Source organism: Scatophagus argus, chromosome 23, assembly GCF_020382885.2.
Source record: "Scatophagus argus isolate fScaArg1 chromosome 23, fScaArg1.pri, whole genome shotgun sequence".
NCBI classification, from domain to species: domain Eukaryota; kingdom Metazoa; phylum Chordata; class Actinopteri; family Scatophagidae; genus Scatophagus; species Scatophagus argus.
This window is the reverse complement of record NC_058515.1, coordinates 12,013,960-12,025,565: the sequence shown is the minus strand read 5'-3', so window position 1 is coordinate 12,025,565 and position 11,606 is coordinate 12,013,960. Positions and strand designations below refer to the sequence as shown.

Sequence of the window (11,606 nt, the reverse complement as noted above, 5' to 3'; positions counted from 1 at the left end):
CATCCCACTTTAATGCTAAAATTAGTCAGTGAACTACATTGTTCGGGATTAATCATAACCAAGTGATAGTGTAATACTTTATCAGGCCGCCGCTATATAAGCTGCTTAACAACGTAACTCAAAAGTCCTTTCTATTACCATACTGTTCGGGCTCTGTGGTCAGTCGTTTTTGTTGAACTGACAAAATGGTCACCGCTAACCGTCGCTGCAGTCAGTTTAGCTAGAATATAGTCATAAATCTATAAGAAAATCTTTCGGCTTTTAAGAGGACAAGAAAATTTAGAAATACTGAAAATGCTGGTATATCAGTGTATCTGTGAACAGCACATCGGCAATGCGCATGTGTGAACTAACGTCTGGAAATTAGACGAGAATCACCTTGATCTTTTACTTCGTCTTTGGTTGTGAATTCTGGGAAAACGGCCATTTTTCGCTTATATGTTTTTAAGAATTGAAGCACGTGTACGATGATATTACTTTTTTAATTGAACAAAGTTTTTCATCTGGATGACCAGACGCCCCCGCGGACACGCTTGAGGGCTTCCTTGCTGTCCTCCATTGTCAAGTGGCCGTCTGGGTAAGTTAATATGAAGGAGAAGGTAGTTACCGTTAGACGCTCACTGAGATAGCCGTCGGCTAATTTACAGTCTTAAGCCGTGATTGTAATCGTATTAAACTAAACTGAGTCGTGTGTGAGCTATTTCGGTGTGCGCTGTACCGGCCAAATAACACGAGAAGCGTGTAATGAAGAAGACAGGTAACCTGTCATGGCACCAAGCGTCCTTCAAAGTAAACCTATCGTAACCTTAAGTTAGCGTTGGTTGATAAATCGCGCTAGCATTCGTTGCTTTGTTCAATTCCGTTTTGAAAATAAAGACACATCTTAATTATATGTAACGATTTAACGGTATAGCTGATCTCCTCCTCCCTGATAAGCCGTTCTGAAGCGTCTGTCAGTGTCGTCTTATCCTGCGTCTCTCTAACCGAAAATTTGGTTTTATTTTGAAAAACCCGGAAGCTGTACGTGTTACGAGTTGAATTGACGCTGGTCTATCTTGAGCATCACAACATTGTCCCGCTGCTTTGTTCGCGGGACGGAAAGCATCGCATTTGTCTTCGATGAAGGTAAAAAAAAAATACGCATGATAATAATTAAATGAGCATTAATTCTCAGTTACATAGCTAAAATATAAAATAAATATAATATTTATTGAAGTGTGTATTTAGCGAGCTCTCAAGTCAAACGTCGTCGGCGAAGTCCGTAAATGTGTCATCCGCAGCCAGCGTTTGTACTTATGAAACAGCACTTTTAAAATCGTCCTTATCGGTCAGTGGGTAAGATGGTGTGCGGGTTATCAGTCTAAACAGCACCGGTGTGCATTGTGTAACATCATGATGCTCGGGCCTGCACTGTTTACAAACACGTTACACGTCGGAACCGGACATTGGGGCACGTTTGCGGTGAATTACAGTGATTCGGTGAGTCGTGCGTTACGGATTTGTCCTGTTTGAACAGCGCTTTCTCCATTGTCGGTCACCTTGATTGATCTGCTGCCAAGCCAAACGCTGCCGCCCCTCCCGGACACAGGCCTCGACCATCCGCCGCCGGAACGACTCATTTGTGCTGTAAAATAGCCCCGAATCAAACACGCAGTACGACGCGGTGACATTAGTTTTGGGACGCCCGTCTGTTGACGCTCGGCTTCTGATTATGATTGTGCAAAAGGTGCGCTGAAAACGAAACGTGAGTATTGGTGCATTGCAGTGAGCGTGTGAGGAGGACGAAGGGTGGGGGTGGGTGAGAGAGCTAGACAGATACAGAGAGGGTGGAGGCGGCTGGAGAGAACAGGTGCACCTCCATCATCAAAGCAGGGAAGAAAGGGTGAAGTCACGATGTGGCGCAATTGGCTCCTCTGTCCTTCAGCTGGTCAGTGTTTAGAGCCGCAGGCCGCAATGTGACTGTCTCCTGGACCTGGACCGGTTCCCTGTAAGTGGATCTGTCTACGGCTGGGACATGTGTGTGGATAAACACACAGGGAACTTTGTTGGTTTATTTATTTATTTTCCTTCAAATGTTAAAATACAGCTTGAACGTTGAGGAAATAAACACTGAACACATCTGTCACATCTGTATCATTACCCATGATGACCTCAAAGGTTTTGTTATTAAACAATTGTGGCCGAGCTGTGTTTGGAGTAGGAAGTTTGGCAGTTCAAAAGTAAACTTCTAAATTAGATTGGGCATCTGTAGCTGTTGTTTAGTTCCTCCTGTGATATCTGATTTTGTCGCTTCCGAGTGGAGTTTCTGCCTGAAAAGAGCAGCTCTGTCGGCCGACGGCGTCTCATTGTGATTGGCCTCAGCGGTCACTGACTGCTGCTGCGTGAGTTTGAGGCTCGGAGGAATCCTCTTGTAGTAATCTGAGTGGGTGTTAACTAAGCCACACACAGACACACCTTGCCGCCATCCATCTCGTCTAACTACCCAAAGGCCATGTTATGCAATAATGAAATGGGAAACTATTATGCAGCCGTTGACCTCTTTGAGACTGCAGAGAAAGGAAGGGACGAGGGAGATCTGAGGGGGCAGCAGCTCACTTTGCTTTATATTTAATGTTTCATATCCTCTGTTCGTTTTTGTAAACTGTGCTAATGTATTCAGTACACTCAGCAGGGACGTAAATGCTTACCTGGAGGGTTTTATATTACAATAATAAATTTAAACTTCTTGCATTTGATGGGATTATACTTCATTTTTTACCAGCATAATGAAGCCTGTGAGATTAAGTTTGGTTGAATTAATTTTGTTCTCTCTCTCTTTTTTTAGCTCAGCTATTCTTTCTTTCTTTCTTTCTGACCTTCTTGTAATCAACAGTCTCTTTAGTTTCTCCCTCCTCATCTTAAATATATCCTATTTCTGTTTTCTTTTTTTCTGTCCCACTCCACCTCTTGTTCGTTGTGCAAATGTCAAGCAGGACAAAGACGATGCGTGCTGAGCAAAAACGCCTCCCATCGCTCTTGTCATCTGTGCATTTCCTCTCCTGTCCCCACAGTGTGTATGAAAGTAGGCAATGTCCACCATGGTGTATCCGCGTGAAGAGGGCCTGGAGCGACTGAGCCAGGATGAGATCGTCCTCAACACTAAGGCTGTTATGCAGGGCCTGGAGACGCTGCGTGGCGAACATGCCCAGCTCCTCAACTCGCTGCTGGACTGCACCCAGCCACCTGTCGCCCAGGAGAAGTCTGGGCTGCTCCGCAAGAGTCTGGAGGCCATCGAGCTGGGCCTGGGAGAAGCACAGGTGAGAGGCTAAAGTCCCTTTTTTGGCATCCTTGTAAAGTATCAAAAGAGCCAACAGTTATTTAGTTGAAAGAAATTCCCACGTCTTTCCGATTTCAGCTGGTAAAATGTAATTTTTCGTTTCCTCTCTCCACAGGTGATCATCGCCCTCTCGAGCCACCTGAGCGCCGTGGAGTCGGAGAAGCAGAAGCTGCGTGTTCAGGTGCGCCGGCTCTGCCAGGAGAACCAGTGGCTGCGGGACGAGCTGGCGGGGACGCAGCACAAGCTGCAGTGCAGCGAGCAGAGCGTCGCCCAGCTGGAGGAGGAGAAGAAGCACCTGGAGTTCATGAACCAGATCAAAAAGTTCGATGATGACGTGTCGCCCTCGGAGGAGAAGAGCCAGAGCTCTGGTGCCACCGGCGGCGGCGGAAGTGGAGGAGACACTTCAAAGGACAGTCTGGATGACTTGTTCCCCAACGATGATGACCAGGGACCAGGTATGACATCAGCAGCCGCTGTTCCACATCAGAAAGGAGATGACACACACGCAGTTACTACGGCAGGGCTGCATGTAATTCTAGTATTCTCACTGTGAATTAATCTACAGATTATTAATTGAATAATCTCGAAATTAATTTTATCTAGAAAATGTCAGAAAAAAGTACCAATCACAGTTTCCTAGAGCTTAAAACTTGAAAATATTCAGTTTGCTTTCATAAAAGGTACAGAAAAGCAGCAAATTCTCACTATTGAAAGCACTGAATTGATTATCGATTAGAAATGACTTTTTCTTCCTCATGTTCAGGTAGTGATAAGTGCAGGACAGTTAAGAGGCTGTGGTGGACCACAGCAGAGATGATCGTTGGAGAATATTGCAGAATATTCCTGTTCCACGCAGTGTATTTAACCCTTGTTTCTCCGTAGTCGAAGGGTGTAAACATATCTTCAGAAGTCACACTTGGAGTTTGATTATGTCCCTTAATGTTTGAAGTCATTCAATCATACTGTCTCATATTTTATAAAAGAGTGGGACTATTAAGCAGAGCCCAAACTGAAGTTGTTCTAAAGTGGTGATGCTCCAGTTTCCCCCTTTGGGATTTGATAGGACGCTGAACGTGTTTGAAGCAGAATGTGGTTTGGCTGGAACTAAAGTCACCATCTGAACAAAAGCTAAAGCTTGTAAAGGGATTTGTTGGCCTGTGTCAGTAAAGTAAAATTAAGTTCAGTGATAGAGAGAGTCCTGAAAAGATAAATCAGATTCCCCTGTGAGAGGGGCATGGGTGGAATAAGAGTGAGACTGAAAATTAGATCTTAAAAGACTTTATCCAGTTTCAGGACACAACAAGTTTGAAACAAAGTAAGTGAAGTAGAGAAGAACAAACTGAGTGGCAGTTGTTTCCAGCTGGATTTCATGTGATCCCTTGACCCACTTCTACTTTCTACAGCTCTGCAGGATTCTCTTATACATACATATACGTCGACCGTTTCACAATGACTGCCATCATGGAATTTGACAAGCCAGTGATTGATGAATGTTGTGTGATGAATTGTGGGGCAGTTTGGGAGCTTTGCAGCAAAAGCTAACCGAGAAAGAGTATAAATAAATAACGATGGATCGCTTTGAGATACGGCGTTGATATTCCCGTCGCAGAGCGATTGCAAGACGTTTTCATATCCTCCTGTCCATCCCTCAGCCCAGCCGAGCGGAGAGGTGGCAGCCCAGCAGGGAGGCTACGAGATTCCGGCCCGCCTCAGGACGCTTCACAACCTGGTGATCCAGTACGCCTCGCAGGGGAGGTACGAGGTGGCCGTGCCGCTTTGCAAACAAGCCCTGGAGGACCTGGAGAAGACGTCTGGGCACGACCACCCTGACGTAGCCACCATGCTGAACATCCTGGCCTTGGTGTACAGGTGAGGGACAGAGAGGAGGTCGTTTGACTAACATCCACAGCTGGTATCAAATAAAAACCTTTTTTAACCTCTTTGTTGTGTTTGGGCCTCCAGGGATCAGAACAAGTACAAAGAAGCAGCTCACCTCCTGAACGACGCCCTGGCCATCAGAGAGAAGACACTGGGAACGGATCACCCAGCTGTGGCCGCAACCCTCAACAACCTGGCTGTTCTGTACGGAAAGAGGGGCAAATACAAGGAGGCCGAACCTCTCTGCAAGAGAGCGCTGGAGATCAGAGAGAAGGTAAAACCAAAGACCCACATCTCTAAATGTAAAATGTGTTTGTTTATAACCACCAGCCTGCCCAGGCAGAGGATGACGATTATGAATAAATGCGCAAACTTTGTCTCCAGGTGTTGGGGAAGTACCACCCAGATGTGGCCAAGCAGCTGAACAACTTGGCCCTGCTGTGTCAGAACCAGGGCAAGTACGACGAGGTGGAGTACTACTACAGACGAGCCCTGGAGATCTACGAGTCCAAACTGGGAGCCGATGACCCCAATGTGGCCAAGACTAAAAACAACCTGGTGAGCACTTTTTTAATTTCATGAATTCAGGAGGCATTTTGAGATCGGAAAGTCAAACATTTGACGTGCATTAACAAAGCTCCTAGTGTTTGTTTTTGAATCTTTCCTGCTCTTCTGTATTCCTATCTCACATGGTCACGTTTATATGCTTCTCCTCAGGCTACGTGTTATCTGAAACAGGGGAAGTTCAAAGATGCTGAGGCCCTGTACAAAGAGATCCTGACCAGGGCGCACGAGAGGGAGTTCGGATCTGTCAACAGTAAGCAGAGCCAGCATTCACCGACTTTTAATATTGTTGAGATCCTTAATTTTGCTGTTTATCACAATGCAACGTGTCCAGGAGCCAAGCTGTTTTCACTTCCCCTGACAGCTGCCGTGTCCGGGGGCTGCAGGTTTTGATTTGGCCACAGCCTGATCCCCGCCGTCGCCCTCGTCGGAGGATTATTTTGTGCTATCGAAGCGTGCGAAGCGGCTTAATGTTGATGTTTCCCTGCCGTTAAGCCCATCAAACCCTTATGTGCTCACATGTGCAGCACGAGGGAGGGAGGGAGGAAGGGAGGGATGGAGGGGGAGACGAGGCCATGGCAGGAGTTTGATCACGTGTGTTGTTGTTTTACGTGGACAGAGAGAATTCATTTTGAAATTTAGGACAGTCCAAGTCCCGTTGTTATTTCCTCTGCTTTCACTTGTTCTTCTCCTTAGTTGTTTTTGCTGCAGCTCGTGATATTGTTCTTGCATATCGAACATCATTTAGCTTTTGTTTTTCTTTCTGTCCCTCATTTCGCAGATGACAACAAGCCAATCTGGATGCATGCAGAGGAGAGAGAGGAGAGCAAGGTCAGTTATTTAGGTTGACCTTTTCCCATGGATGGCAGGCAGCATATTATGGAAATGGCTTGGCTGGCGAAATGAGAAAGATGGAGAGCAGCAGACTTTGCAAATGATAACATGGACATTTTTAATAGGCTGTTTTAATGGGGTAATGTTTCATACTTGACTCCTGCTGCCCTCTGCCTCTTCGTATTAATCTCCCTCTCTCTCCCTCCTCTCTGTATTGTTGTCTTACTCTCTTTTAGGGTAAGCGCAAGGACTCTGGACCGTACGTAGAGTATGGAAGCTGGTATAAGGCCTGCAAGGTGGACAGGTGAGTCACACTTTGATATTCACTGGAAACAATCAGGAAGCACATTAAGATTTAGGGCTTTTAAGCGGTTTCTTAAAAGTAAATGCAAATAATTTATGTGTTTTGTTTTTTCTTTGTTGTTGTTGTTGTTTTTTTTCCCTGCAGCCCCACAGTGAACACAACCCTCAAAAGTCTGGGGGCACTGTACCGTCGCCAGGGCAAACTGGAGGCAGCAGAAACACTGGAGGAGTGTGCCAGCAAGTCTCGTAAACAGGTACCACACACAGACTGCTGCAGGAGCGGCTGAGTTACTGCTGTTAGATGAGTCCACGGGACTCTTTTCGGCGACTCGGTCACTTAAGAAACCTTGTTAGTTCAGCGGGCATTCCAGCTATAATTTATTAGCCCATGAACGATGCCATACTGATTTAAAGATCAGTCGTGTAGCTAATGTTTGTACTTTGTGCTAAAGACCGCAGACACGCCTTGTGAGCTATTGTGGAAAAGGCTGTAATTTGTTTTTCAATCCCTTTAGTCACTCGTCTTCACTCTTTAATTTCCATTGTGTGCTCTCACTCTCTCTGTCTTTCACTCTTTCTGTCAGGGTATTGATGCCATTAACCAGAGTAAGGTGGTGGAGCTGCTGAAGGACGGGCGAGCCGGAGGGGGCGACAGGCGGCACAGCAGGGAAGGAATGAACGGGCCGGGGGGACAGCGGGGGGAGAGCGAGGGCGACGACTCTGCCGAGTGGAACGGGGTCAGTTTGTAGATTTACTTGTGCTTCAGCACTAATGGTGGTATTTATCAGATTCATTATGTGAAGGTCAACAGGAGGCAGGTAAAATCATATTAATAATGTAATTATTTCACGTTAAGAGTTGACTCAAAGCTGAATGTCCTTCAGTCGAGCACCTGAGCGCACGGCTGTGATTAAACTAAAAGCAAGAGAAAAAAAGGACCATCTGACAAGCTTCAAGTGGAAAACTCCTCAATATTTAATGTCTGCAGGAAATGCTGACTTGGTTTTCTGTTTTCCTTCCTCAGGATGGTAACGGGTCTCTGCGTCGCAGCGGCTCCTTCGGGAAGATTCGCGACGCCCTGAGAAGGAGCAGCGAGATACTGGTGAAGAAGCTGCAGGGGAGCGGACCTCAGGAGCCACGCAACCCAGGGTAAGATGACTGTGTGTGTGTGTTAGCTAACAGCTAGATGTGAACATAGTCAGTATTAATATTCACTTTATTTTTCCACTAATTTTAATTTAGTCAATAAAATGTGAAAAACACAAGTTCCTCGAGCTCATATGCATACTGATATGCTATAAATGTGTTTTTAATTGCTCTGGCTTATTGTTTGATTGTATTGTTTGGCTCAGAATGAAGAGAGCGAGCTCCCTCAACTTCCTGAACAAGAGCACTGAGGAGACCACACAGGTACGACTGTTTAAATCTTGCTTCAAAATCAACTCGACAAACCGTTTACGGATGAGTTAAAGAAACAAAACATCTCTTTTCGGAAAATATAGTGAAATAAAGACCTGACAAACTGTCCAGCAGCAGTTATAACATTAGCTGCCCTGTTTTTTAGGACGCCAACTCCGGGTTCTCCGACTGCAGGGGACTGAGCGCCAGCAACGTGGACCTCTCCAGACGCAGCTCCCTGATTGGTTAGACAGGAGATGGGAGGCGGGACCCGGGGAGGCACAGGGCGGCCCGATGAGGGGAGGCTGTTCGCAGCTTGGTTTGATCAAACAAACACACCTAAAGCTCAAAGCGAGATCAAACATGCGCACCCACAGCATATTTTTTAAGAACGCTGAGGGGGAAAAAAGGAGCATTACGCATCACTAAACGTCATTCTGTAAGACACGCCTGCTGCTGCTTTGCTGTACAAACCGCTGGCTTCGATCGGAAAAGAGAATATTTAGATACACATTAATCAGCATGCTGCTTACTAGAAAGTGGAATGTCTGCACCTGAACACCTCGTGTTTCTGACTCATAGCACCGTAGCAAAGCCTCGCATCCACATCGTGGTGAGTCCGTCTCTTCAGCCTGCACTCTCACGTGCAGACGCTCAACCTTAGGTAGGCTAAGTGTACTCCGGTTTCATTTCAGAGAGAAGCATCGCTCTGTATATTCCACCAGTAGCATGTGCACTAATACCACACACAGTAAAACCGGTACGATCTGCTGCAGATGTTACCAGAGACAAGAGAGGCATGACAACGAGATCACAATCAGTCTTTGAATTTTCAGAAAACATTAGCACTAACCATTTAAACCTCACTTTTTGCCTTCTTGTTTTTTTTTCTTAATGTATATACAGTTTTAAATTATTTGATATTTCATTCTTTGTATATAGTGCACATTGATTTATTTTTTTGTTTTTGTTTTTGTTTACACTCTATTGGGTTAAAGAGGGTTTTGAGCTGGAGAAAACACTACTGACCTGAAGAGGGGAAGCCTGGAAACGAAAGAAGGATGAAAGAAAACACTGAAGTGGGCACTTCACACTTTATACGCTGATAAATTAAGTACCTCAGTCAGTCTAAACTCTAATAATGCACTTTGAGCGTGACAGTACATGTGTAATTTTCACTTTGTCCTCTGCTGATCAGGCTTTCTGCAGAAATCAGTTTTTCAAATGAATTTTCTCGGCAGCACAACGAAAAACAGGAAATTCATTTGGGAGTAAACCCACTATTAAACCTCAGTAATGTTGGCCAAACCCTCCTGGATACGACCTTCAGCGTGTGGTACAGCAGGAAGTCAAAGTGAAGACCAGTCATTACGTTCAGGTAGCTTTTCCCCCACATCTCCCACAAAACACAGTCACAAGTATGAAAGATAGTGAAGGAAAATGCTGTGAAAGACATATTTCAGTATAATTTGTTTACAATCATTAAACCTGGATGTTCAAGGAGTAATCAAACCTCATTTAAAAATGTGGGGAACAATCTTTAATCGCTGGTTCAAAGCTGATGCAGTGCGTCAGGTATGTTTATGTAAATTGTTTTTCCTTCATTTACTGTTGACTGCAAAACAATCCTCAGTGTTCCGTTTTCAATGCTGACCTGGATGGAATCGAACACTTACGACATTCGTTGACCATCCATCCTCAAGGAGTTTTGTCACGCTGATGTGTTTTGTTTTTTTGTTGTTTTTTTTTTTTTTCCCCGTTTTGGCTCTGAGCTTTTATGTTGAAGGTACTGAAAACTGAGTATTTGAATGTCACATTTCACGTTGATTGTGCGGTCTGGTGGCGTTCACACTGGATTTTTGTGCTGCATTGTTTGCAGGTGGGGAGTTTAACTCCACCTGAATAAGACCAACTCCAAGAGACCTGCCCACAGAATGTACACGTCTCATTAAGTGGAAATCGGTGATGATGGGATTGTCAAGGATCCACCTTTCTGATGGGTCTTCTTTTCTAAGTTTTCCTCCAACTTGCTTAAATTTTAAAGCCAAAAAAAAAGGTTCATCCTTGACAACCCAAGTTTGATTTCAAAAAGGCGAAGCTGCAGGTTCGTTGTGCAGGCACTTTGCCAAGGACGGCGCATGCACACCATCGCCACGAGCCGTGACGAACCCGCAGTCGCACATTTTTGAAATCCCCCCCTCGATTATGCCTCATCGCTGAGTCAAAACAACAAGTGTTAACTATTTATCAGCTTCTGATTGTGCTGAATGTGCGAGCTGGAGCAGGTTTTGGATAGAAAAGGGGAAGTACGTGCATGAGGGGGAAGGAACGAGTAAAGTAAGTGTGTATTATTGGTGAAAGAATGAAAAATGCTCCAGAGAGACTTTAAAAGTGCTTTAAGTGTCGTTCGCAGCAAATAATGTACAGATTTATCCGTGTACGACATTTATATGTGTGTTTACTGGATGTCCCACACGCACACACACACACACACACACTCGACAATGATGGGAAATTCCTTTCATCACACACACAATCACAACACCGTATAGCTGTGTACATAAGTTAACGTGACACTGATTTGTAGTTGAAGGTCTCTTTTCCAGCTCTACACGCTGTACTGTAACACCAATACTAATCAATCATTTACTGTATTAATCAGGCACTTATTCACCCTCGGGTTAGTTTTTCTAGACTTTCTCACGCATCTCAGACTCCGTAATTGTATGAACGTTAGCAAAAATCAATAAAACATCTGAGAGAAAAATAAAAACCCAGGAGCTGCAGCAAAGCGATTATTTTCATTGTCATTTAATCGATTGGTTGTTTGATCTGTAAAATGCCAGCAAATGATCTTTGTCCACAACCCAAAGGCATTCAGAGGACTAAAATAAAGAAATTTTTATTTTTAAGAAAAAAATTGGCTACTAATTAGTTGACAATCGATTTAATGAGCTAATCTGGCAGCTCTTCTGCTCTCCTCCGGTTGTAAATATTCATCCTGAATCTCTTTTGATTTTGATCCAAAGCTGAAATGAGAAATCTTAAAGTTGTTTTTCTGGCATCCAAATATTTATGGGGTTCAGCACATTTACTCAGAGCCGTGGATGGTAAATGTTGTGGCTACGAGGGTCTTGTACACGTGTCATTTCAGCTCGTGTTATTGCTGACGATTGGATGGATCTTATTGTGAAGGGGCAGACCGAATGTGTATTTTATCAAAGGTTCAATAAATGCAAATTCCACTTTTCAAACTGATTCTGTCTCGTACGTTCCTCATCTTTTGAGATGGTTTTGACCATTTCAAAGTGTG

General features: G+C 44.6%; 1 protein-coding gene across 3 annotated transcripts; it reads left to right on the top strand.

The window, feature by feature from the left end:
* The first annotated feature begins 220 nt into the window (after positions 1–220).
* klc2 (kinesin light chain 2) lies at positions 221–11,551 on the top strand. Of its 3 annotated transcripts, none has more exons than XM_046380604.1 (14): positions 221–577; positions 3,051–3,296; positions 3,432–3,771; positions 4,969–5,185; positions 5,279–5,468; positions 5,579–5,752; positions 5,912–6,011; positions 6,540–6,589; positions 6,829–6,896; positions 7,041–7,149; positions 7,480–7,632; positions 7,920–8,044; positions 8,248–8,305; positions 8,460–11,551. In XM_046380604.1, the coding sequence occupies exons 2-14, from the start codon at positions 3,069–3,071 to the stop codon at positions 8,541–8,543; spliced, it is 1,896 nt and encodes a 631-aa protein (XP_046236560.1). In that variant the 5' UTR covers positions 221–577; positions 3,051–3,068; the 3' UTR covers positions 8,544–11,551. The 3 variants fall into 3 exon arrangements, with proteins under 3 accessions (XP_046236560.1, XP_046236561.1, XP_046236562.1); XM_046380605.1 differs by lacking the exon at positions 221–577 and adding an exon at positions 983–1,125; XM_046380606.1 differs by lacking the exon at positions 221–577 and adding an exon at positions 1,317–1,479.
* The last annotated feature ends 55 nt before the right edge of the window (positions 11,552–11,606 follow it).